Source organism: Giraffa tippelskirchi, chromosome 1, assembly GCF_054371585.1.
Source record: "Giraffa tippelskirchi isolate mGirTip1 chromosome 1, T2T-mGirTip1v1.2.pri, whole genome shotgun sequence".
Taxonomy (NCBI): domain Eukaryota; kingdom Metazoa; phylum Chordata; class Mammalia; order Artiodactyla; family Giraffidae; genus Giraffa; species Giraffa tippelskirchi.
Genome location: NC_137275.1, coordinates 29,536,025 through 29,562,525, shown reverse-complemented (window position 1 = coordinate 29,562,525; position 26,501 = coordinate 29,536,025). Strand labels below are relative to the sequence as shown.

The following is a 26,501-nucleotide window of genomic DNA, read 5'->3' as shown; positions in this document are numbered from 1 at the left end:
CAGCTCTGAACTATGCTTTATCTAGAGCATAGTTTAATTTAATCCAGACCTTATCTTCTGTATCAGCCAGTAAGGCTCTATATTACTCTTCGTTGCAATCTGTGAATATGAATTATGACAAAAATTCAAAGTAATATAGCCTTTTAGACCAGGCGAAACATACTCGAGGCAACAAACTACTACTCCTCAAAAAAGGAAATGTTCTGGGAAAGAGACAGGAGTTGGCTCTGCTGCCTCTCACCTTTTTGATTCATATATTACATGCTTTTGTTATTGTTGTTTTAACAAGTTGAACATATTCCAGGGGGCACAATTTTTTAAAGAAATCTTTTATAAATTCTTCTTTGGGGTTATAAAAGAATATTGTGGTATGCATTCTTTATTACAGTACAATTCTAAGCATGCCAAGGTAAAGTGGGGAACAACTTTAAAAAGAGAAAACATACCTTTTACCTTTCAGGGAGCAGGGCTGTCTCTTTTAAACTGATTCTGTCATTCTGGCACTCATGATTTTAAGTGTTGTTTTAGAAACAAAATAAGTGTGGATGGAACAGGAAAGTGCTCTAGATGAGACATGCCAAGGGGAAGTCAGAGAGACCCCTTGTACCTACCACCTAGAAATTCACTTTCCTGAGCTCTTCTTTGCATAGATTTTGGAGGTTCTGTATATTCTGCTTAATAAAATAGACTTTTATTAGGTGACAGATGTAGTTTTTGGTTAAAGAAATGAAGACTAAAATAAGAATAGTCACTGATTTTCACAAGGTCATATAGCAAGTCTATATAGAAAAATAACATGATTGTTAGAAAAATAGGTTCTTATAAATCTATAAGGCTACACAATATAAATCTGTAGCACAGTATATTTTCAGAGGATTATACTTGAAAATCATATATGCAAAGATATCTGTATATGATGTATTTTAACACAAATTCATTGTAAAATAATAGAATTGTGCTTTTTCTGTATGAGACACTAATTGTGCTTTTTCTGTATGAGACGCTTTCTGAGTGTTCTACACATACAGATCCACAATCGTAAAATCCAGTAAAAGCTCTGAAAGCGTTTTTCATAAGCTTGCCTGAACTTATTTGGTGCTGAAATACGACCTAAATTTACTTGAGGCTATTTATAGTCTGTATTGATTCTGTTTAATTTGAATATCCATTCATTTCCTGTAGAAATACTACTGTGCTTGCTTGTGATGTGCTGCCCCAGGCCCTGCTAGTTCTGCATGTTTGTTGGCCTCAGTATTGCCATTTCACCTTTCTAAAAAAAATAAAATTCTGAATTTCAAAGTTCATTTGGCCAGAAAATAATCAGATAAAAGATTTTGGAATGATGTTTACTCTTTTACTCGTTGCAACAGTGCTGTAAGATAGGTACTGTTCTTGTCCGTGTTTTATAGATGAGGAGACTCAGGAAAAAGAGATGAAGTCTCTGGACCAAGGTCATAACAGCCAGTGAGGGGTGGAGCTGGGATGTGAGCCCGGGCAAAGTCATTAATGGAAAGACAATACAAATGTAATAGAGTAGAGATACTTGCTTTCTTTTTATATTAGCTATCTTTGGGTCTGACCTAACAATAACCTTTATATATGTAGTTTTCATTTCAAAAGAGTTCCATTTTTATCACATGTCACCTTACTAGATCCCCATTTGCTTCCCTATTTTCTGAATTTAAATTTAAACTTTTTATGTATTTTTGGTTTTTTGGTACATTTTTACAGGATAACTGACCATATATTTGACACTGGAATGTACCCTTACACGCCACTTGAAAATCGCTATACCACATGAGAACCGAAGTTAACCAGTTTAATTACAGTGATAATTTAATAACCTTGTGAGAATAGGACAAATGATACATTCTTTTTCTAGATGATTATTTCAAGTTATTGCTTCAGATCCAATGCTGACTTCCATGATAAATATTTTAAGAAAGAGGCTTATCATGGGCAAAGTATTCTTTGCTCACTTTCTTATTTTTGTTATGCTTTATCCTCTGAGAACTTACTTTTATTTGCTAAGTATTTATGCATATAAAATTCACATGATTTTGTGAGTTTAAGTATGAATGTTGCAGTTGTGTGTAATGGTTTCAGAGTTTCTGAAGGATGAAGCTAATTCATTTTTTAAAAAATTTCTGTAGGTTCTCAAATTTTATTTCAGAACAGATAATGATCTTACAGCTTAAGACACTGTTAGAAGAAACTATAATGGAGTATCTTTTATATTTGAAATCTTGACATTCTTGTCCTTTTGCCTCACATGGAATATTCTGTATACAAGAATATTGAATTTATAGTGGGGCAGGAAATCCAAAAAAGAGGATATGTATACATATAGCTGATTCACCTTGCTATACAGTAGAAACTAACACAACATTGTAAAGCAACTATACGCCAATCAAATTTAATTTTAAAAAACGTTGAATTTATAGTAAGAGGAAAGAGTACTGTACATTAAATTGAGTAAACATCTATCGTTATTGAATTATAAGTGATTTATTTTGTCTTCAAAACAGCAATATTCCTTTATTTTTGTTTTGAGGAAGGAGAACCGTCAGGGTGGAGGGCTTGGATTTAGATTGTTCTTTTATTATTTTTACCACCTAAGCCACCATTTATTTTAAGAAAAATCACTAGTTTTCCATCATGATATTTGGCCTGAGTCTAAAAAAACACTCCACATGTTTTTTAGCTTCACGGAAGGTCAAAATAAATATTAAATGAGGTCAATGGCATGCACACTTGGAATGCAAAGACTCCAATCTTGATTTTCAATGGGGAAAAAAATCTGTTACTTTTTATGGGATGTACACCTTTCTCTCCTCTGATGAGAAGCTTCAAAATTGTTAATATTAGCTTTGAGACATGTTTAACAGTCATAGTTGATATCTCTGCTTGGTTAGTGTCACATGGCTCCTTGGGTACGTTCCCAGCACTTTTCACTGCTAATCTCCAGGTTACGCCCAAAAGAGTTCTAGGAATCCCCCTTTCAGTTACCCCTTTTGATACCTTGTTTTTGATGACTTTTCTTTCTCGGCTTGCATGACATTTTACCTTTCTTTTCCTTTCTTTTTGCTGTTTGCAAAGACTCTTGGGAGGATTTGACAGATTTGGTGGAGCAAATGCGCGATGATACAGAAGGTGCGTGCCACACCAGCATCTTTCAGCTTTTTTTTTTTCTTTCTTTCTTTTAATTTTCTAACCACCTTTTGATCGTTTTCCATAAGAGGAAGTGTCTGCTTTAGGTTTTATTTCCCATTGACAGTAGCTGGAGCAGTAAGCATGTTTGCCAGATTGTCCATGCAGGTGCTTCATACAGGAGTAGGGTTTTCAGAGTCTTGCATTTGAAATCTTTATGATTCCAAGTAAAGTGGCATTAATATGTGTTTATGCTGTTCCTTTACGATATTTGTTAAATGACATGTTCAAAGGGGACTTTATTTCAAGATTGTATCAATTTTTTCTGTGTCTGTTTTTTCATTTGTTTCTTAGGCAAATGTAAATGTTTTTATATCATTCATTTAAAAATGTATATATATATATACCTATTTCTTTTTTTTTTTTAATATTTATGTTTATTTATTTATTTGACTGGGCAGGGTCTTAGTTGCAGCATGTGGGATCTATTTCCCTGACCAGGGATCGAACCCCGGGCCCCCTGCATTGGGAGCATGGAGCCTTAGCCACTGGACCACCAGGGAAGTCCCTATATATACCTATTTCTATGAATTCCAAAAACAGTTGAAAAACAAACAGACCCCAGGAACATCAAGTATTTGGTCTGGAATGTTGCTCTGATTTGTAGATTTCCATCATAGTAAGCACCTTGAGCTTAGTCATCTTACAGCATTCCTTTCTGGTGGAATTTCTTTGAAAAGTAGCACATACATTTTAATGCGTGAAGGCTCCCAAGCCAGTAATTATTTCTTGTATAATTGGTACCTTACTTTAAGGAGCTCAAGGTGATTTACACTTTTTATAAGAAAAATTGAAGTCTGGCTCCACTTCACTGTATCATTTTACATTCTCCCACTTTGGCTGGGCAACTGAAAGCCCCCCAGCTTCAGTGTGCATTCTCTTAGCGCACACCCACCCACCAGTCTGCCCACACTGGCCTTTCCACTGACTGCATGAGCTGCACTCAGCCTCCTCTTCTGCCTTGTTCCTGTGACATCCCAACCAGAACATTTACTCCCCCTCTCCCCGCCCCCAACCCCGCACCCCTAGTCTCTTCATGAGAACTCTACGAAGCACTCCCTGATAGCTTTGACATAGTTCATTCTTCCATAAATTCATGTCCTTCAGAACTTGGAGCTTAAGGTTTTTTACTTATTCTGTCCTCCTTGTGTGTTTACATTCCTAGCTAAAGTATAAAATCCTTGAGAGCAGAGATTGTCTTAAAATTCTTGGTACTCATATCAACTTGGGACAGTATTGTCCTTGGTAGATTTGGTCACACGAAACAAAAATCTAAGTCAGTTTTCTCTCTCCAATGATTCCCAATACTTCCTTCTTCAGCACTTTATTTTCAATGAGTCAGTTATCCTGAGTTTCATGCCATTTCCTAGAGTCTAACTATCTTTTTATTCCATCTTAGGTTCTACTTTTAATATAATTAGTTATATGTATTTTAAAGAAAAAAACAGATCAGTATTGTCTAGTCCTGAGAGTTTCTAGACAAGGAAAAAAGAGAGCCGTGTTGATTCATTCAGTGAGTACTGTTTACTATGTTAGCTGCCATTTTGATTGTGATTATTATTTACCAGACATTAAACAGGTTTAGGTTTTTACTCCTTTAACAGACTTCATACATAAAGGCCAACAAATCTGTGTCCTTCTTAAGAGACTTCTTCCCTATGACTTAGTCCTGGCAAAATTCTGGTTCTTTAATATGAATTACTACTGTAAGAATCAAGCCTACTGTGTGAGTCAGCCTCTTTTTCGTTTCTTTTCTGATGAAATTTTTGTGAATCATTATCAGAGGGGAAATCAGAAAAGGAAAAAACCCAGAAGATAATGAATTTTTTTTGAAGTATAACTGAACTATGTTGTATTAATTACTGCTGTACAGCAAAGTGACTCAGTTATACATATATATTGATATATATATACACATGCTTTTTCATATTCTTTTCAATTATGGTTTATCACATGAATCTGAATATAGTTTCCCGTGCTTACAGTAGGACCTTGTTGTCTATCCATTCTATGTATGCCAGATTGCATCTGCTAATCCCAGATTCCCACTCTGTCCCTCTGCCAAGCCCCTCCCCCTTGGCAACCACCAGTTTGTTTTCAGTGTCCCTGATTCTGTTTCTTTTTCACAAATAGGTTACTTTGTGTCGTATTTTAGGTTCCACATATAATAAGTGATGTCACATGGTATTTTTTTTTTCTCTTTCTGACTTAGTGGGATAATCTCCAGTTGAATCCAAATAGCAAATAGCATTATTTTGTGCTTTTTTATAGCTGCAAAGAACATTATTTCATTCTTTTTTATGGTTGAGTAATATTCCATTGTATATATGTACCACATATTATTTATTCATTGCTCTCTTGGACATTTAGGTTGCTTCCATTTCTTGGCTATTGTGAATAATTCTGCTATGAATATAAGGGTGCATGTAAGAAGATGTGAGTTGTATTACTTTGATAATCCCTACCAGTAAAGTGGTATATGGTAATATTAGCCAAGAACCTATTTACAGGAAAGTCTTACTGCAATATAGCTTAAAAAAGAAAATCAGAGTCAGGGAAGGAAAATGGCTTTACTTGTTAATTCTTTTGAGTCATTTCATCCTTGCCTTTTGTATAGAATTTTCTGCATCTTGTGTCTCATTTCAGCTATATGAAATACTAGAATTTATGTGTCGGGCTTCCCTGATGGCTCAGATGGTAAAGAATCCACCTGCAATGCAGGAGACGGTGGTTCGATCCTTGGGTTGGGAAGATACCCTGGAGGAGGGCGTGGTAACCCACTCCAGTATTCTTGCCTGGAGAATCCCATGCACAAGAAGAGCCTGGCAGGCTACAGTCCGCACAGCCGCAAAGAGTCGGACACAACTGAGTGACTAACACTTTGACTTTCACTATGGAATATTACCCACACCTAACACCCATAGCAGCTCAGGGTCAGGAGAGGAGCCTGCAGTCAGACCTGGAGAAAGCTGCTGATGTATGTAGGCTCAGATCTTTTCAGGAGACCCTTCATTGCTGAGCTGTTTTAATCGCATTTCTTATCAGTTATTATGGCTGTGTCAAAAGAGGTGGCTTTTTAGTAGGCAAAGTGTTAACACCGGCTTCCATTTTCCTGAAAAACTGCTTTTTAAAATAACAAACTCTAGGAGGTCACAGATTTGAACTGTTCATTTCGGGGTTTGATTTTTCTTGTATTTTGTTTTGATTTTGGCAAGATTGAAGGTTTTTCTGGTGAACTGATTTCTTACAAGGATGGTTGGTTTTACAGTCAACATGTCTATAACTTACATCTGGTATAATATGAAATGTCTTCTTAGGACAGAATTGTATCATGTTTACAACATTGGTCAATTATCTCACATATCATCTCATTATGTGCTATTAATTCAGGTTGAAAAGTTTTGAAACTCACTAAAAGATTATGAAGACTAAATGAAATAATTAAAGCACATGGTTTACCCTCTTTAGTTTCTCACTAAACACTGAATTCCTATCTGTACGTATTACAGACCTTTTAAACAGATTCTGTATATTTGCAGTTGCCCAGATTACTCATCTCTCTGAGCACTGGAGTGGTTGGGATGTTATTTGAATTAGGGAAATAATAAACTTGTGTGAAATAGTACCTGATCAAGATGGCTTACTGGTCCCTTGATGTATTTCATGAGTTAAGACTTGATGTCCATCATCTTGAAAAATGGAAAGAATATATCTTAAGAGATTTTTTTAGCATCTTGTACTGTATTACACATATGTTCAGTGAAGGTTTATTTTTGAAAATTTTTGTTTATGTAGTTTTGGCTGCACTAGGTCTTTATTGCTGTGTGCAGGCTTTCTCTAGTTGCTGTGAGCAGGGACTACTCTTCTCCTTGTGGTGCCTGAGTTTCTCATTGCAGTGGCTGCTCTTGTGGAGCACAGGCTCTGGGGCACATGGGGTGAGAAGTTGCATCACATGGGCTTAGTTGCTCCGGGGCATGTGGTATCTTCCTGGACCAGGGATTGAACATAAATCCCCTGCATTGGCAGGCAGATTCTTAACCACTGAACCACCGGGGCAGTCTCTGAAGGCTTATTTTAAATTAAATAAAATTGTTTAATTTATCTATGGAGGACCATACTACTTTTGAAGGCTAACAATTTTTTATTCTTAGTACAGCCTAAGCATTTCTAAATATTTAATACACATGAGCTTGTTTAATCTTCAGAACCCTATCATCATCTTATGGAGAAAACAAGTAGTAAGGCCTGCAGAGTTAAGAAACTTTCACAGAGTTTCTACTACTCGGCAATACTACTCGGAATACTACTCGGCAATAAAAAGGAACAAACTATTGATAACCTGGATGGATCTCTCAAGAATTATGCTGAGTGGAAAAAAAATAAAGCCAATTTTTAAAGTTACGTATTGTTTGATTCCATTTATATAACATTCTTGAAATGACAGCACTGCAGAAATGGAAAATAGATTAGTAGTTGCCATGGGTTATAACAGGGTAGGAGGCAGGAGGGAAATGCTTGTGGCTATAAAAAGTCAAAATGAGGGATCCTTGTGACACAGTTCAGTGTCACATCCTGGTCATCATAAGTTACTCTGGTTTTGGAAAAGATTACTTTTGGGAGAACTAGGTTAAGTGTACACAGTATCTCTATTATTTCTTACAACTGCATGTAAAGCTACAATTATCTCAAAATGATAAGAGAGAAAAAAAAAAAAAGAAAAGAAAAAAGAAACTTGCTTAGGGTTACACAGCTAAGGGAAAAGTTCAAGTCTAGTTCAAGTGCCAGCAAACTAGTTGCAGAGCTGTGCTCACCCACTATACCGAAGTTCAAACCTAGTTGACTCTCAAAAATACTTTTCATCAGAACTCCACACACACATCATTTATTTCTACAAAAGTTTCATGAAACAACACATAACCTTAATATATGGGACATACTATAATCGGTTTTTTACACCCCACTAAGGGGTTGTGAACTTTAGTTTGAAAGATATTCCAGTTTTCCTGTACTGCCTCTCTGTTATATATCCATTTTAGCTCTTCCTACCAAGATACAAGCCAAAGAGCTCTTCCAGCATTGCAAGTATATTGAGTTCTGTTCCAGCCTATAATTGTTGGCACCCTTTAAAGGCTGAGCCAGTGATCTTGCATTCTTCTGTTTTGCTTTAAATCATCTCCTCTGATGAAAACATCTTATTTCTAATCATTGCACCCATTATCCCTTTGCTAGTAATTATCCAACCCCAAACTTCAGTTTGTATTTACAACTGTGTGATGAAAATTATTATAGAATGCTTCCACATCATTGGATCCTGTTTCTTTTTTACCTCTTACTTCCAAAACAGTTATTCAGTGTTTTTCTTTTCCATTTTTAGCACAATATTCCAGGCTCACAGGGTGAAAATGTTAGGTTATTCTGCACTTCTGTTTCCTTAGCAGGTACAGTTCTTCAAGTTAAGCCATTTTGATCCTCTCCCCAAAATTCTTCAAATTTACCGTGCATAATCCTTTAAGGGGCTTTCCAGGCGATGCTAGTGGTAAAGAACCCGCCTACCAATGCAAGAGATTGTAAGCAATGAGTTTGGTGCCTGGGTGGGGAAGATCCCCTGGAGGAGGGTGTGGCAACCCACTCCAGTATTCTTGCCTGTAAAATCCCATGGACAGAGGAGGCTGGTGGGCTACAGTCCGTAGAGTTGCATAGAGTCGGACACAGTAAGCAACTTAGCACGCACGCACTCATCCTCAAACAACGTTTTGATAATATGACTTCCCTGCTCAGAACCCACAGTGGGTTCCCATTGCCTGCTTCCTGGATATGCAGGTCTAGTGTTACAGACCTGTCATTTAGCTCTACCCTTCCTGTTTTCTAGTTCTCCCCAGGAAGAGCTCCCCACTGTGTTCTTATCTCCCTCACCTCGCTTCTCATACCCATTCCCACCACGTGGAATACTTTCTTCCATGTTGTCTGTGAGTTCATGTTTAGGTTCTGCCTCAGATCCTGTACTGCAGTTATCATGCTTTTATCTTTATATTATTTTTGGTATTGTCTCATTTGGAACACACATGTACAATATTCCAGGGAGTTAAATTAAGGGTAGAGATTACTCCTGTATTTTGTCAAGGTTGGGATTTGCTCTACTTACAAACTAAAAAACTAGCCTATTACTGTTTCTTGGATACTGGTAAAGGACACAGTGAAAGACTTTATTCTCCATGACACAGTGGGCAGCCTGAGCATCAGCACATTAGTATCAGTTCCTCTTGCATCAGAGTTGCACCTGGGAGCATCAGGAAGATGCTGTGTGCGTGATGCTTCTATGTTGCAGCTGAGAAACACTGAGTTTGGGGAACCAATGCTTTTATAGGAAGCAGCAGGAAAGCCTCATCATCTCTCATGATGATCAGTTGCAGAAGCAATCCCAGGAAATGGCCTGGGTAATAGAGCAATCAGGGCCTGGCAGTCTCGATACAACCCATGAAGACATACAGTAGTGCAAGAAGTTCCAGAAGGATTGTCTTCTCTCAGTATCTTACAGGTTAGATAAAAAGACATGCGAAATTTCCCCAATATCACTCAGGGGATGTGAGTGACTCTTACTCTTCTAGATCAGAGATCTAACTGTTCCAAGTCACAATGTGCCCCCTAATATTTAAATTATTTCTATGGAATAAATTGAGCAGAGCAAGGAACTCTTGAATTTGTACTTAGCACCTAAATTTCTTATGTCACATCAAAACAAAGAAGATTGACAATTGTCCCAACTTCTAGATGTTCCCAGAAATAATCTGGGTATTCTTCAGTGGTGTGGAATTCTTCAGGTAAAGGTACTTGAAGAAGCCTGGGAAACTTGCTGAAACTAAACTTGATTATAGTATCCTATAGGAGCCCAGTGAAGAGAAGATCAGTGTGGTTTCCTAGGGAACTCTTGGACAAGCTGGATTAGAAATGAACATCTTTTAAAAATTAGAAGTGGTTACCTAAAAGAAAGCAGTGTTTTCCTCTATTGCTCACAATGCTTCTGACTCTGAATGTGGGTTTTTGCTTTTTCTCATACCCACCAGTTCTCCAACACCACCTCAGTTCTGACTCGATCTACCTGGGGTTAACACAGGCTCCACAAGACGCCCCCTCACTTTCAGTGCCGATCACAAGTCCAAGTTGTCACCCGTGCTCTGATCCACCAGCTCTAAGTCAGAGCTTTTCATGACCCCCTCCTCAAGTTTTATAATTTGCTAGACCAGTTCATACAACTCAGGAAGTTTACTTACTAGATTATAGGTGGGTTAGAACACAACTCAAGAACAGCCAGATGAAAGAGATGCATAGGAGCACAAAATTTCCATACCTTCTCTGGGCACATCACCCTTCCATCACCTCAGTGTGTTCAGAATCTCTCTGAACCCTTCTGTTACAGTTTTTATGGAGCCTGATTATGTAGGCTTTAAATGATTATGATTTAATCATTAGTTAAATCTTGGTTTCCTGTAGCTCAGATGGTAAAGAATCTGCCTGCAATGCAGGAGACCTGAGTTCAATCCCTGAGTTGGGAAGATCCGTTGGAGAAGGGAATGGCAATCCACTCCAGTATTCTTGCCTGGAGAATCCCATGGACAGAGGAGCCTGGCAGGCTATAGTCCATGGGGTCGCAAAGAGTCACGCATGACTGAGTGACTAACACTACTACTACTTTGATGATTGCATTCTCTAATCTCCAGCCCCTCTCTCCTCCCTGGATTTGTAGGTGGGAAGTGATGGCTGAAAGTTCCAACCCTCATCACACCACTGGTTTCCCCTGGCCACCAGCCCTCCCCTCATTCAGAGGCTTTCTAAAATTCACCTCACTAGCGTAAACTCTGTGATTGAGAGGAACTTGTTATGAATAACAAAGATACGCCTTTTACCTTTGCTGTGAGCTATTTCAGGAACTAGAAAGAAACAGAATATAACAAAAGATGCTCCTATGGCTCTTATCACTTGGGAAATGATTAAGGTTTTAAGAGCTCTGTGTTAGGAAGTGGGGACTGAGAGAGAGAGAGATTGATTGATCTCTTGTTATTTCACAATAACCTGATTAAAAATGAGTTTGGAGTATAAAGGTGAGTGGTTTGGGAATATTAAATATCCAGAAAAGTTCACTCATTTCAATACTAATGGCAACCAAAAGGGCTTTTTTTGGTTATGGTCAGGGAAGAAGAAAACAGCACTAAATTCTTATTGGAGGCTAGCAGTTAAACTATGACCTGAAGCAAGAAACTCTATTTTTAGTTATGGAATTTTTCAAGTACATAAAGTAGAGAGAGTAACATAAGAAACTCTTAACTTTTGCATTACCCAGCTTCAATAATTATCAGTGTATGCTGATCTTGTTTCATCTGTCACCCCCCCACACACACATTTTTCTGGAGTATTTTAAAGCAAACTCTAAACATTGGTTTATCACTTGTAAAATATTCAGTACCATACCTAACAAAATTAACAATAATTTTCTAATAGTATGTACTATTCAGCCCATTTTCAGTCTGCTTGTCAGTTGTTTTTATTATTTTTAAATCGAGGTCTGAATTCTATATTTTACTATGTCTCTTCAGTTCAGTTCAGTCACTCAGTCATGTCTGATTCTTTGAGACCCCATGAACTGGAGCACGCCATGCCTCCCTGTCCATTGCCAACTCCCAGAGTTTACCCAAACTCATGTCCATTGAGTCAGTAATGCCATCTAACCATCTCATCCTCTGCTGTCCCCGTCTCCTCCTGCCCTCAATCTTTCCCAGCATCAGAGTCTTTTCAAATGAATCAGCTCTTCGCATCAGGTGGCCAAAATACTGGAGATTCAGCTTCAACATCAGTCCTTCCAATGAACACCCAGGACTGATCTCCTTTAGGATGGACTGGTTGGATCTCCTTGCAGTCCAAGGGACTCTCAAGAGTCTTCTCCAGCACCATAGTTCAAAAGCATCAATTCTTTGGTGCTCAGCTTTCTTTATAGTCCAACTCTCACATCCATGCATGACCACTGGAAAAACCATAGCCTTGACTAGACAGACCTTTGTTGACAAAGTAATGTCTCTGCTTTTTAATGTGCTGTCTAGGTTGGTCATAACTTTCCTTCCAAGGAGTAAGCGTCTTTTAATTTCATGGCTGCAATCACCATCAGCAATGATTTTGGAGCCCCAAAAAATAAAGTCAGCCACTGTTTCCACTGTTTGCCCATCTATTTGCCATGAAGTGATGGGACCGGATGCCATGATCTTGGTTTTCTGAATGTTGAGCTTTAAGCCAACTTTTTCACTGTCTTGTTTCACTTTCATTAAGAGCCTTTTTAGTTCTTCTTCACTTTCTGCCATAAGGGTGGTGTCATCTGCATATCTGAGGTTATTAATATTTCTCCTGGCAATCTTGGTTCCAGCTTGTGCTTCCTCCAGCCCAGCGTTTCTCATGATGGACTCTGCATATAAGTTAAATAAGCAGGGTGACAGTATACGTACTCCTTTTCCTATTTGGAACCAGTCTGTTGTTCCATGTCCAGTTCTAACTGTTGCTTCCTGACCTGCATACAAGTTTCTCAAGAGACAGGTTAGGTGGTCTCGTATTCCCATCTCTTGAAGAATTTTCCACAGTTTATTGTGATCCACACAGTCAAAGGCTTTGGCATAGTCAATAAAGCAGAAATAGATGTTTTTCTGGAACTCTCTTGCTTTTTCGATGATCCGGCGAATGTTGGTGATTTGATATCTGGTTCCTCTGCCTTTTCTAAAACCGGCTTGAACATCTGGAAGTTCATGATTCACGTATTGCTGAAGCCTGGCTTGGAGAATTTTGAGCATTACTTTACTAGCATGTGAGATGAGTGCAATTGTCTCTTAAGTTTTAGGTTTTTTTATTAATAGCTTTATTGTGGAATAATTCACATACCATTAAAGGTTACCACTTTAAACTGTACAGTTCAGTGGTTGTTAGTGTATTCACAGAGTTGTGCATTCGTCACCACTGTCTAATCCCAGAATATTTTCATTGCCCTGTAAAGAAACTGTACCCATCAGCATTCATTCCCTATTCACCCTTCCTCCCAGTTCCTGACAACTATACTAATCTACTTCCTGTTTCTATAAATTTGCCTCTTCTGGACATTTCATATAATGTTTGTGAAGCTGCTGCTGCTGCTGCTAAGTCGCTTCAGTCTTGTCCGACTCTGTGTGACCCCATAGACGGCAGCCCACCTGGCTTTCCCGTCCCTGGGATTCTCCAGGGAAGAACACTGGAGTGGGTTGCCATTTCCTTCTCCAGTGCATGAAAGGGAAAAGTGAAAGTGAAGTCGCTCAGTCGTATCCAACTCCTAGTGACCTCATCGGCTGCAGCCTACCAGGCTCCTCCGTCCATGGGATTTTCCAGGCAAGAGTACTGGAGTGGGGTGCCATTGCCTCCCCGATGTTTGTGAAGCATTGGCATTAATTCTTTAAATGTTTGGTAAATTTCAATAGTGAAACCATCTGGTTGTGGCCTCTTCTTTATGGAATGTGCTTTTTATTATGAATTTAATATCTTTACTAACTATAGTTCTGTTCAGATTTTCTATTTCTTCTTGAGTCAGTTTTGGTAGTTTATCTTTCTTAGAAATTGTCCTTTTTATCTAGGTTATCTAATATGCTATCATACAACTGCCCATACAATCCTTTTTGTTTCTGTAAGGTCAATAGTAGTGTCTCCTCTTCATTTCTAATTTTAGTAATTCTTTTTCTGTTGGGCATTCTATCCATTTGTCAGTGTTACTGATCTTTTCAGAGTCAACTTTGAGTTTCATTGATTTTTCTCAATAGTTTTATTTGCTATTGATTTCTACTCTAATCTTTATTATTCTTTTCTCCTGAGGGCTTTCTACTGATAAATGTAGTTATTGATTGCCCTTGAGGAAGCTATCTATGAAATCATGGAATTAGGACATGCTGGAGCTACAAGCACTAGTTCACTGCTTCACAAACATCAATGTATATACCGATTGGTTTAGGTTTTGGTTGAAGTGCAGAATCTCATTCAGTTGTAACGTTGGAGTCCAAGTTTTCCCATTCCGCTTCCAGGCGATGCCAGTGTCGATGTTCCAGGACCACACTTGGAGTGGTAAGAATCTAGGTCATTTGGTTTCAGAGTTGTTAGTGGGGTTTTTCAAACCATGTTGTTTCTCCCCATTCCAGGCATATTAGTGTGCCCCCTGCTTGAGAATTATTGCTGTGATTAGTTATGAGTGATACAGGTGTGTGGTGTCTCTCAAAAAAAAAAAAAAACGTTACTGAACAAGTAATTTTACAGTTGAGGAAACTGTGGCCTCAAAGAAGTCAGATTCCCTGCCTGGCATCATATAATAAGCTAATTAGCAAAGATGATTCAGGTCAAATAGATTAAAGTTAGTGGGTGGCTATAGTATTTCTGCTTATAAGGCTTAATTTTAGCAAAGTATATCTTTGAGTATGCTATTAATAAAAAAAGGGAGCAAGCAGGATAAATAAATTTATGGTTGAATTTATTTTATTTATTTATTTTTTGGCCCCACTGCACAGCCTGTGGGATCCTGGTTCCCCAACCAGGAACTGAACCCATGCCCCCAGGAGTGGAAGCATGGAGTCTTGAAAAAAAAAAAAAAGAAATCATTTTAACATAATATAGAAACTGTCAAAACGAGGTCTGAAAATATTTCGGGCGGGTAAACTGACAACATGGAAGCATGCAGTCATAAACACTGGACTACTAGGGAAGTCCCTGTAGTTAAATTTTTTTGACTCCTTTAACAGATTTCAACTCAGAGAAGATATGACTTAAGTGAATTTCCTCTTTATTACTCTTGAGTAGAAGCTTATTTGATATCTGAAATGACATTAAGGAGAATAGATACAGATATAGATACATAGATAATCTAAGGGCCCTAAGATTTTATTTTTATTTTAATTAAAAAAATTTTTTTAATTGAAAGATAATTGCTTTACAGAATTTTGTTGTTTTCTGTCAAACCTCAACATGAATCAGCCATAGGCATACATATATCCTCTCCCTTTTGAACCTCCCTCCCATCTCCCACCCCATCCCACCCCTCTAGATTGATACGGAACCTTTGTTTAAGTTTCCTGAGCCATACAACAAGTTCCCATTGGCTATCTATTTTACATATGGTAATGTAAGTTTCCATGTTACTCTTTCCATACATCTCACCCTCTCCTCCCCTCTCCCCATGTCCATAAGTGTATTCTCTATGTCTGTTTCTCCATTGCTGCCCTGTAAATAAATTCTTCAGTACCATTTTTCTAGATTCCATATATATGTGTTAGAATATGGTTTTTATCTTTCTCTTTCTGACTCATTTCACTCTGTATAATAGGTTCTAGGTTCATCCACCTCATCAGAACTGACTCAGATGCGTTCCTTTTTATGGCTGAGTAATATTCCATCGTGTATACATACCACAACTTTTTTATCCATTCATTTGTCGCTGGAAATCTAGGTTGCTTCCATGTTCTAGCTATTGTGAATAGTGCTGCAAAGAACAATAGGATACATGTGTCTTTTTCAATTTTGATTTCCTTAGGCTATATGACTAGGATTGGGATTGTTGGGTCATACGGTGGTTTTATTCCTAGTTTTTAAAGGAATCTCCATACCATCTTCCATATTGATTATTTTTAAATGAGATTTGAGTAAAAATTCATAATTCTCTTGTATAAATTTGTCATCAAATTAGTTAAATGGTGTTTTATTACAAGATCTTTTAGTACTTTCAGTGATTTCTTTCATTATAATGGGCAACTCATTTATGCTTAATTTTATACTCTTAAGAACTGTTACAACAGAAGTTCAAAATAGCTTTATTTAGGAATTACTGATCTTCAGTCATTTTGAACTTAAGTAAGCTTTCCTTTCAATATCTTTCTGTTAGTTGGTCATTTTAAATCTCATATTAATGCTTTTAGGTATCATTGGGAAATTTCTCTGTGACAACTGTTTTGTTTCACATTTAAGATAAAAGTTACTGTTGTGCTAAATATGAATCATTCCCACTTTATCAAGAATTGGGTATGATGTAGCATAGTTAATATTAACATAATGTTAAATATAATTTACTTTCCTTCAGTTATTAATAAAACATTTCAATATTTCTCCATATGAACATTCATCATTGCACTATGAAAGTGAAAGTGAAGGTCACTCAGTCATGTCCAACTCTTTGCAATCCCATGGATTATACAGTCCGTGGCATTCTCCAGGCCAGAATACTGAAGAGGGTAGCCGTTCCCTTCTCCAGAGTATCTTCCCAACCCAACGATTGAACAGAGGTCTCCCACATTGCAGGCAGATTCTTCTTTACCAGCTGAGCCACCTGGGAAGCCCATCATTGCATTATAAGGAGACAAAATAGTGTCTTGGAGAGATGATTGGTTTGCAGAATATTGTGACTAAATGTCACTTAACAATGTGACTTTGGGTCCATTTTTGTCATCACTATTGACTAGATGAGCCACATATCTGTAAAATTTATGAAAACTTCCTCATATGGAAATTAGCAGCCTTGAAGAGGTGTAGTCAAGACCCGTATGCTCTTAAAAGGACTTTGATTTGAAAACCAATATAGTTTATTATAACCGCAGTCGTTTCTACATGGTTTCTTTAGTCCACTGCTCCTGCTGTGTTTCCCATCAAGACTATTTGTACCACCATCCAAATCTAGAAACAATCAGATAATCACCAAAACTAGAAACACAGAAGTTTCTCCCCATTCTTTCTCTTTTTTCTTTCAATCCAAGTAATCATCAAGTCCTGAAATCCTGAAATAGACTTCTACCCCTAGAAGTCTCTCAAAGCCAACCCCCTCTTCTCCACACAGAACCCACTGCTCGAGTTCCATCCCCGATCATCATTTCTCTCCTCAGCTTTTGCAGTAAACTCTTACTTGCTCCTGAGCTCTGAGTTCTTAGTCCGTTCTGATTCATCTTCCGCAAGGCTGCTAGAATAGCTTCTCTAAAATTCAAATCTGGGACATTACACCTCACATCAAAATCTTTGCTGACTTTAAGGTAAAATCCATGTTCCTTGAACAAAGTCCTTAGCATCTCTCCCTTACCCATTTCCCTTGTCTCATCTCACAGCTCTTACTTATATGTATCATAAACTTACTGCATTTTCTTCAGTTTTGTTTTCCTCCACATGCTGTGTTCTTTCATATTTCTGTGCCTTCACCCTATAGCTGTACCTCATTTCTACTCCTTTCATAGCTCTCCTCCTAACCCTCCCTTGCCTAATTTCTCTTTATCCTTTAAGACTGAACTTAAAAGTCTCATCCTCTAATATATGGCATCTAGTGGTTTCTATATATTAATTTTGTGCTCTGGTACCTCTGTGAATTATTACGTTTCTGTAAAAATTTTAGTTTGATTTTTCTGGGTGTAACATTAGATTGTATGAGAGCAGTAATACATGATCCACTGTTTTACAGGTTATATGTTTCTTTGTCTTCTCTAATCGCATTGGTTTGCCAACCTCAGTACAATGTTATGCAATAGGCGTGGGTAATAGATATTAAACTTTTCTGCAGAATACATCCAGTGGCCGAGGAAATCGTATTGGACTTAGAGCTTGCCTGAAATCCTACATTAATATCATATCTACTGTCTTTACCATCTGAGCCACCAATCCCCTAGACAAGGGAATGGCTACCCACTCCAGTATTTTTGCCTGGAGAATTCCATGGACAGAGGCGCCTGCTCAGTTATAGTCCATGGGGGTGCGAAGTGTCGGACATAACTCAGCAACTTTCACGTTCACTATTTTAGCTTTAAATATATTTATAAAATTTACATTCGATTCCATAAAATGGGTGTATATGGGTTAACATGAAGGCATCTTAACTTTATTGTCCTGTAATAAAGTTAATCTTTGTTGAAGATATTAATGTTTATTCTGAAATTTCAAGCATTCTCTGTAAGCTGCCCAGTTTTGTTCTTTAGATATCTATATTACCCAAGTTTGATAAATAGTAAGCACTTCAATGTTGAGGACTGGGTCTTTTATCTCTGGGTTTCCAGCATTAAATGCAGTGTCTAACACCCAGTAGATGTTCAATATTTATTGAGAAAATGAATAAATAAAAATTCAGTTTTGGAAAAATAGTGTTGAATGTTAGCATTGTGAAGAATTAAAATTTTAATTATTTTTTCTCATAAAAAAAGTAGGACTAACAACATTGTGAAAGTTATGCATTTAAAAATAATTTTTTATCTATACAATAAAAGCAGAACTTTTTAAAAACCTTTTATAGTTAAAAGCATAAAATAGAAAAGATCACATTTTAAGTATTCAGCTCAATGAATTTAAAAAAAAATTTATTCATTACTTTAATATAATAACTAACCCTTTACATGTTAACATAGATAACTTACTTTTCATGAAAACTATCTTTCTTCCCCCAAAATGTTGCAAGAAGGTGTCATGTGTTATATTTGGGAAAACTTATTTAATGTCTGGCCTCAGAGAGGACAGCTAGAATCTTACGTCGACTTCCACATTTCTTTTTTTTTAATCAATTAAATTTTTAGGTCCCTGTTATCTATTTTATTTTTTAAAGCATATTTTCATGTGGACTATTTTTTTTAAAGTCTTTGTTGAATTGGTCACAATATTGTTTCTGTTTTATGTTCTTGGTTTTTTTTCTGTGATGGATGTGGGATCTTAGCTGCTAACCAGAGATCAAATCTACACCCTCCGCTTTGGAAGGTGAAGTCCCAACCACTGGACTGCCAGGGAGGTTCCTAGTTGTACGTTTTAAATAGAGCAATGTGTATATGTCAGTCCCAAACTCTATCCCTCTGCCCAACTCTTCCTCCCTGGTAAACCAGATGTTTTTTCTCTAGGTTTATGAGTCTGTTTCTGTTTTGTAGATAAGTTCATTGGTATCATTTTTTTTTTTTTTTTGGATTCTACGCAGAGGTGATATCATATGATATTTGTCTTTCTCTGTCTGACTTCACTGGTATGATAATCTCCAGGTCCACCCATGTTGCTGCAAATGGCATTATTTCATTCTTTATTATGGCTGCAGCTCAGTGATTTTTCACATACTCACCAATTTCACAAAACTAACACCATATCAAAAGCAGAACTTTACCTCCCCTTCATAAGCCCCTCCATACTCTCTTCCCCTCATTGCATCCCTTTTTAACGGCATACATTAATTCCACAAAATCATTTTATACTTGAGTACAATTCAAGACAAGTAACAAACTGACTAGAGAATTTCTTATGACAAATCAAGCTAATGATGTAATATTCATCATTAGTACCCAGTGTTGTAAAATGAGGAAAATTTATAAGTACTAATTATTTTCAGTAGTTAAACTAACCAGGAAACAAACTTAATTGTAATGACCATGCTCTTATATACTGCTAACACAAAAATGTTGGTAATAATAAAGCATGAAATAATCATTTGACTTTTGTATTAATTAAATAATTAATAATGAGCAATAAATTCTTTTGAGCTCTTATGTCTAGTTGTCAAATTACCCTGATTTTTGTTTGTCTTTCTTTCATTTGTTCAGAATAATAGTTCTCCACAGGGAGAAGATGTCTTTCAGCAGACTCTTGGCAATATCTGGAGATATTTAGGGTTGCCATGTTTAGAGGGTGCTACTGACAACTATAGGGTAAAGACATCTGTTACTGCTAAATTTAATTCACAGAACAGCCCCCCACAAAAAAGCCCCCCCCACAAAAAAAATTATCTGGCCCAAAATATTAGTAGTGCCAAGGTTGAGAGTAATATTTCCTAAGAATGGGAGGGTTGTTTATGTTTGACGCATGTTAATTCAAGCAGGTTATAGCACCATACTAATGGGAGTCTAAAGTATTAGGAATTTAATTTCCATAAGGACACTGCATTATTAGGAATTTACTTTCTTTCTGTAGTTTATGCATCCTAGACACTATAACCAGTTGTCTTAAATGTTTCTGCTACTGATCACAACAAGACTAGGAAATGTAGAAGAGCTGGTAACACTACTTCTGGAAAAGCATGGGGTTTTGTACTTGTTCCAAATCCAGCTCTCCCCATGTGACTGGTTCTCACAAGGTTGGAGTTAGGTTGTGTACTTTGACTAGCCTCATTGTTTAATTTTGCTATTAGTGCCCTGAATTAATGTTCTACAGACCTGAGGCCGAGGGAGTGGTACCTTATGGACTGCCAGTTAATCCAACTCCAGCCACGTTTTCCTGCATTAAGTGGGGAATCCAGTAGCTCTCCACAGACATCCATGCAAGCCCGCACACCCCTGCCCTATTCCTTTCTCCCAGGGATTGTGGAAGGTCAGTTGCAGTACAGTGCACATAAATGCTGGTCATAGTGTTGGAAATTAATATCTGATAAAGTTCTTCCTGGCTTTTTTTCAGGGATAGTTTTTTTGTGTATTTCATTGTCCCTTGGGAGATTATTCCATTCTTGACAAGTTGACCTGTAGTGAACAGAGAAACCAGATTTGAGCCATGGTCCTAAAACATTTATTGGTGTGCAAGAATTAATGGCAACATAGAAGTTCTGACCTTCCTAATAAACTATCCTCTAAAGAAATTACCTCGGAGAACAGTACAACAAACCAAAATTTGTATAGCTGGCACTGTAAACCTCAAGTTCTTAAACTTAACGGAGAAGAAAGTGAGCTTAGAATTTGGCCAATTGATTCTGTTCCATTTAACCATGAAAGCAGATATAAATGAAAACATTGTGTAAAGAAAATTACTTGGAACAATTTGAACAAAATAATCTCTGCTTTGTTTCTATTATGGGAGCATGGGCTTTTATTAGTATTACTTTTAGTCCTCCTAAAAAGGTAAAACATTTCATAGATCTCTAGGTCTTTTCCAATTCATATGGAAATTTAACATATTTAGTGTTTGGGAGGATGCACATGTCATAGTGGAAAGAGCATTAAAGAGCATTTCATACTATAATACATCCAGGTCTATATTCTACCACTTAGGAAGTGTTTGACCTTGGATCTCTAAACCATTACAGGCCGGCTTTAGCCCCTAGAAGGGGGTATAGCACTTAAACGATGGAGTCACAAGAATTAAATAAGATAACTGTGTAAAAGAATGGTCAGCAGAAGGGAAGGATGCACATTATTTGGAGTCACCGATGCGTTTGTAAGTGGATGATAGTTGTCAGGAGCACGTGGTTTGAAGTCAGAGAGACTGAGTGTAGACTCTGGCTCTGTCATGTAGCACTGGCTGTGCCTGGGGTCAATTCCTTTATTCTCTGAGCCTCATTTCCCTGCCTTATCAGTTGGTACTCTTGGTATAACTGTCTCCTAACGTACAGTTAGGAGGGACTGAGGTCATCATTGTAAGAACCCACAGTTCCAGACACAGGGTACACACCTGTGGAACAAAGATTATTCAGACTTTTGTCAGGTAAAATGTGGTATTTCATCCCTTTCCCCAGACGGTGTATTTGGTTGATGAGAGCCATGTTAAGTCTATGTTAAGTCTTAAAAATAATTTTGCAATTGATTAAGTTCTAAGACTGTATTATACTGATAATGTTAATTAGTTCATTTGAGAATGCTCAGTTTAAATAATAATTCTAACTAGTATAAATACTAATAATGCAAATAGCATATTGGGAACAAAGTTTAAGCACTTTATCCTTTTTTTCTACAGTGGCTTTATTTTTTTTAGAGCTTCACAAGCTGTAGAGAATGGGTGGGGCAGGGCCCGGGTAGCAGTGGCCCGTGTGGACGCTGTGCAGTACTGAGTTATGACCAGCCTAGGTCAGGGTAGTGGCAAAGGCGGTGGTGAGAATATTAAAAGACTGTACTCAAGGTTTAAATTTTCATCAAATAAATACACCTTTTAGTGTTCTGCCAAGAATATTCCCAAGGATGATTGGCATCTCTCTCTTTTTTTTAAAATAGCAAGTGCATGGCGGAGAAGAACACAGCAACTATTACTATAATTTGGTGTCACTGGCTTGATTCTTGCCAAGACACCAATAGTCTTACCCACTGTGACTTTTGCACCATCAATGCAGATGTCAACGTAGTGAAATTAGACTGAATTTTTAAATGTACTATTTCCAGTAACCAGGCTCCACGCTCTCCCCCTTGGGTTTGCAGATCCTAATTATCTCATGGCTAACGAACGCATGAACCTGATGAACATGGCCAAGCTGAGTATCAAGGGATTGATCGAATCAGCTCTGAACCTGGGGAGAACTCTGGATTCTGACTACGCACCTCTGCAGCAGTTCTTTGTGGTGATGGAGCACTGCCTGAAACACGGCTTGAAAGGTAGGCCATGGCCTCAAAATGCGAATGTGCATGCACCTGTTTCCTAGCAATACATGTTCCAGAAGAGCAGCTTTCCTTATGGAGCCAAAGAATAAGAATCTTGAATTCATATTAATCCACTGGGATGCGACCTATGTGGGTACAGAAATATGGTCGACGGTATAAGGCTTAAAAAATACAGATCCTGAAAAGCCAGAGCTGGAAGTACTGTTACAAGTATCCAGTTCAAGGTGATAGTTGTGTTTCACTGGTGGATACAGGTCTAGAGTGGGGCATGATTTGCTCAAAATCCCACAGCAAGTAGGGGCAAAGCAAGTGCTAGAACTCTGATGTCCTGACTTTTGCTTCCATACTTTTCCCACTTAACCATAAGCTTTCAAGGGCAGGACCTGGTGTTATTCACCTTTGCTTCTTTTCCTCCCCAATCTTTGATAACCTGCTCCTGAGTTACATATTCTCTTCCACTAGACTGTTTTCTTCACTAATGCACACAGCTTAAAGCACGATATTATTAAAATATTTTATTGTTCATATACAGGTGGGCCATAAATGCCTCCTGAAAGAGGAAGAACTGAGTCTTGGGAAGTAGGGAATTCTTTATTTTTATGAAATGTTATCAATTCTGAAAGCGTGAATAATTTTAAGACTGTCTGATAATCTGGGATTAATTCCCTGAAAAGCACACTGAATAGCTAGTAGGGTATGTGTGTATGTGTGTGTTGAGAGTATGTTTATGTAAAAAATATTAAACTACTGCTTTGTTTTTATCACCTTAGCTAAGAAAACTTTTCTTGGACAAAATAAATCCTTCTGGGGGCCTCTAGAACTGGTAGAAAAGCTTGTTCCAGAAGCTGCAGAGATAACAGCAAGTGTTAAAGATCTTCCAGGACTTAAGTAAGTTTAAGATTGAATTCTGTGTGTCAGGGAAAACATTCTTCTCAACTACTTCCTTTAGGAGTGAGACTGAAGACAATGATGACCATAATAATGTATTTCATAACAACCCAAAATGCATAATGTTGTTATGAATAGACATTGTTAGGAGGGCCCTGGTAATGTAGAATATTGAGAAGTGTGAGGGATAATTATTATTGATCTAAGAGAGGTTGTCTTCATGTTAAAATACCAAACATTCTCTTATTTTTTTCAAAGCATTTGCAGGTATCAGCTAGTCAGTCTCAAGAAATTAGATCTAGGGAGGTAGCATGTTAGACTTGACTTATGGAGTTTGAGAACCAAGATTAAAACAGTTGTCAAGTGAACTGCAGGAACTGACTGATATCCATAACTCGCCTTGAAGCTTGGAAAAGAGTAGGTGATTACCTTCCCAAATTAGGTCGGTCTAATTCTAATCAGGTAGAGGTCTGAATGGCCTATGTCCTCATTACTGTTATTTGGGCACTTCCATGATCCACACTAAACTTAGGATTTACCAAAACAAATCTGGTGGAACATTTTTAGTTTGGCCTCCCAGAGGTCTCCAAATTGTAGTCTCATTCAGTAATTAATTCCTCACAAGAGCATTTGTCCCAGCACACCCCTGGTCCCCACCAGCCCTCACAGAACCCTCACATGGGAATGTGGTGACAGAGGGGCTGTGTGTCAGGAGCGCCTCCTACACACACTGTACTGAGGGATCATTAGCAAGAGGAAATGAGCCTGTACCACTGTGGCCTCCATCGCTGCTTCTACTAGTTTTTTTTTCTGTGTTTTCGTAGAACACCTGTAGGCAGAGGAAGAGCCTGGCTTCGTCTGGCACTAATGCAAAAGAAACTTTCCGAATACATGAAAGCTTTGATCAATAAGAAGGAACTTCTCAGGTATGAAGATCTTCTTGTTGAACTTTCTCCTTTTCTCGGTAGGTTCTGTATCGTATTAGGTTGAATCATATAAATTTATCATTTTTGTGGATCAGAAACAGTTGATTCAAGACAGTTTTACATAGTTCAGCTAATGCCTTCTCCCACATCAAACACACACACATACTTAAGATTAGATGCTTTTCTGTTAAGCATGTTCACGCTGTCACTGTGGCATAGGTATGGTCCTTTGCAGGACAGGTCAAAACTTAACACCTTCAGAGAAACAGGAAAGGCTTTGACACCTTCACATACACTCAGGCTCTGTAAGACAAGAAGTTGACAGGTAACATTAAATTCCAGTGCAGCACACAAAGTAGTTTCAAGTTGGGTCATAGGTACAGATGGGAAAGAGAAAACAATAAAACTTTTAGAAGACACATAAAGTATACCACAATTTCTCAAACAGGACACAAAAAGTTCTACCTATAAAGGGAAAAAAAAAAGAATAAATTGGTTACCTTAAAATGAAGAACTGTTTATCAAAAGACACTCTTGAGATTAAGAGTGAAAGGCAACTCATTACTCTAAAGGAGATATTTGTGATATGTAATACATATATTCCGGAGAAGGCAATGGCATCCCACTCCAGTACTCTTGCCTGGAAAATCCCATGGACAGAGGAGCCTGGTAGGCTGCAGCCGATGAGGTCGCTAGGAGTTGGATACGACTGAGCGACTTCACTTTCACTTTTCCCTTTCATGCACTGGAGAAGGAAATGGCAACCCACTCCAGTGTTCTTCCCTGGAGAATCCCAGGGACAGAGGAGCCTGGTGGGCTGCCGTCTATGGGGTCGCACAAAGTCGGACACGAATGAAGCGACTTAGCAGCAGCAGCAACACATATATTCAACAAATGATGCATATTCAGGATATATAAAGAACTCAGTCCTTCGATCCAAAAAGAAAAAGGATGAGCAAATATAAAAATGGTAAAGGACTTGACAAGCATTTCACAAAAGAAGAAATTGAAATGATCAGTAAACACATGAGAAGATACCTAACTTCACTAGCCATTTGCACATACAAGTTAAAACAAGAGTGTGATAACCTCACACAACCACCAGAATGGCAAAAGTGAAAAAGGGAGATAATGCCAAGTGTTGGAGAAGATGTATAGTAACTCTGCTGGTGAGTTAATTAATATAGAAACTTAAAAAAACTGCCATCCTCTATAAAAGCTGATCATAAGCATACCTTCTGACCAAGGATCCCACTTCTAGTTATTAAATCCAATAAAAAATGCATAGTTATGTTTAACAAAAGACATGAACAGGAATGTTCATATCTATTACAATGTTTGTACCAGCCCCAAATATTTATAATAGACCCCGAGTGTCTATTCACAGTAGAATGGGTAAGTAAATTATTATGTACTCATACAGTGAAATACCATATAGCAGCTACACACAGCCATATGGATTAATCTGGTTTTGTTGGAAACCAGACATGGAAAATAATTGGGAAATATTCTGTGTATTATTCCATTTATATAAAGTTCAGAAACATACACAACTTACCTTTCATGATAGAAGAAGTCAGGAAAGAGCTACCATTGGTGGGGTGAGGGTACTGAATCAGGAGTAGAAGGGAGCATAAGGTGGTTTTGGAGGTTCTGATAATCATACTATTTTTTAATATGGTAGTGGTTACATAGGTATGTTCTCTTTATGAAAACACAGTCTGCCGTATTGTATGATTTGTGTACTTGTCTTTATGTACCTTATAGGACTTTAATATTTACTGAAAGAAATTCAAATATAGCAGATTGCCTCTGAGAAATAGTATAAGAACAAGTAACAGAATTTGAAGATGTGATTGAATTTTCAAGAGTCTAGTTTCTACAAGAAAGTGTACTACAGATCCTAATATGGAGCATTGTTTTAATGTTGCTGCAGCTGCATATGCTATTGATTGCTGTTTCCTTGCCTAAGAAAATTAAGCAGATCAGGAGAAAGAGAAACATGAACCATTCAGGAAAGCTTATTTATTTCCTCAAAGAGAAGGCTCAACTTTCCAAGGGTCAAACTTTGATGAGGTGTAGGGTCTAGTGTTCAAGTTGTAGGTAGCTACAGGGGAGTAGAAAGAAAGTGAGAAAGTGTTAGTCCCTCAATTGT

The 26,501-nt window shown here is 37.7% G+C and overlaps 1 protein-coding gene across 31 annotated transcripts in view; it reads left to right on the top strand.

Moving 5' to 3' along the window:
* Positions 1-26,501, top strand: part of RUFY3 (RUN and FYVE domain containing 3) — a 153,658-nt gene that overhangs the window by 89,895 nt on the left and 37,262 nt on the right. For 29 of the 31 annotated variants that reach the window (XR_014081398.1, XR_014081408.1, XR_014081419.1 and 26 more), the window contains 3 exons: positions 22,353-22,526; positions 23,303-23,420; positions 24,245-24,346. Coding sequence is in view for 25 of the 31 variants with exons in the window: in XM_081587280.1 (XP_081443406.1) it covers positions 22,353-22,526; positions 23,303-23,420; positions 24,245-24,346 (394 nt within the window). In the remaining 6 variants the exon portion in view is untranslated. Of the gene's footprint in view, positions 1-3,099; positions 3,154-22,352; positions 22,527-23,302; positions 23,421-24,244; positions 24,347-26,501 lie in introns of all 31 variants that reach the window. The other 2 variants (XM_081587369.1, XM_081587291.1) reach the window with 1 other exon arrangement.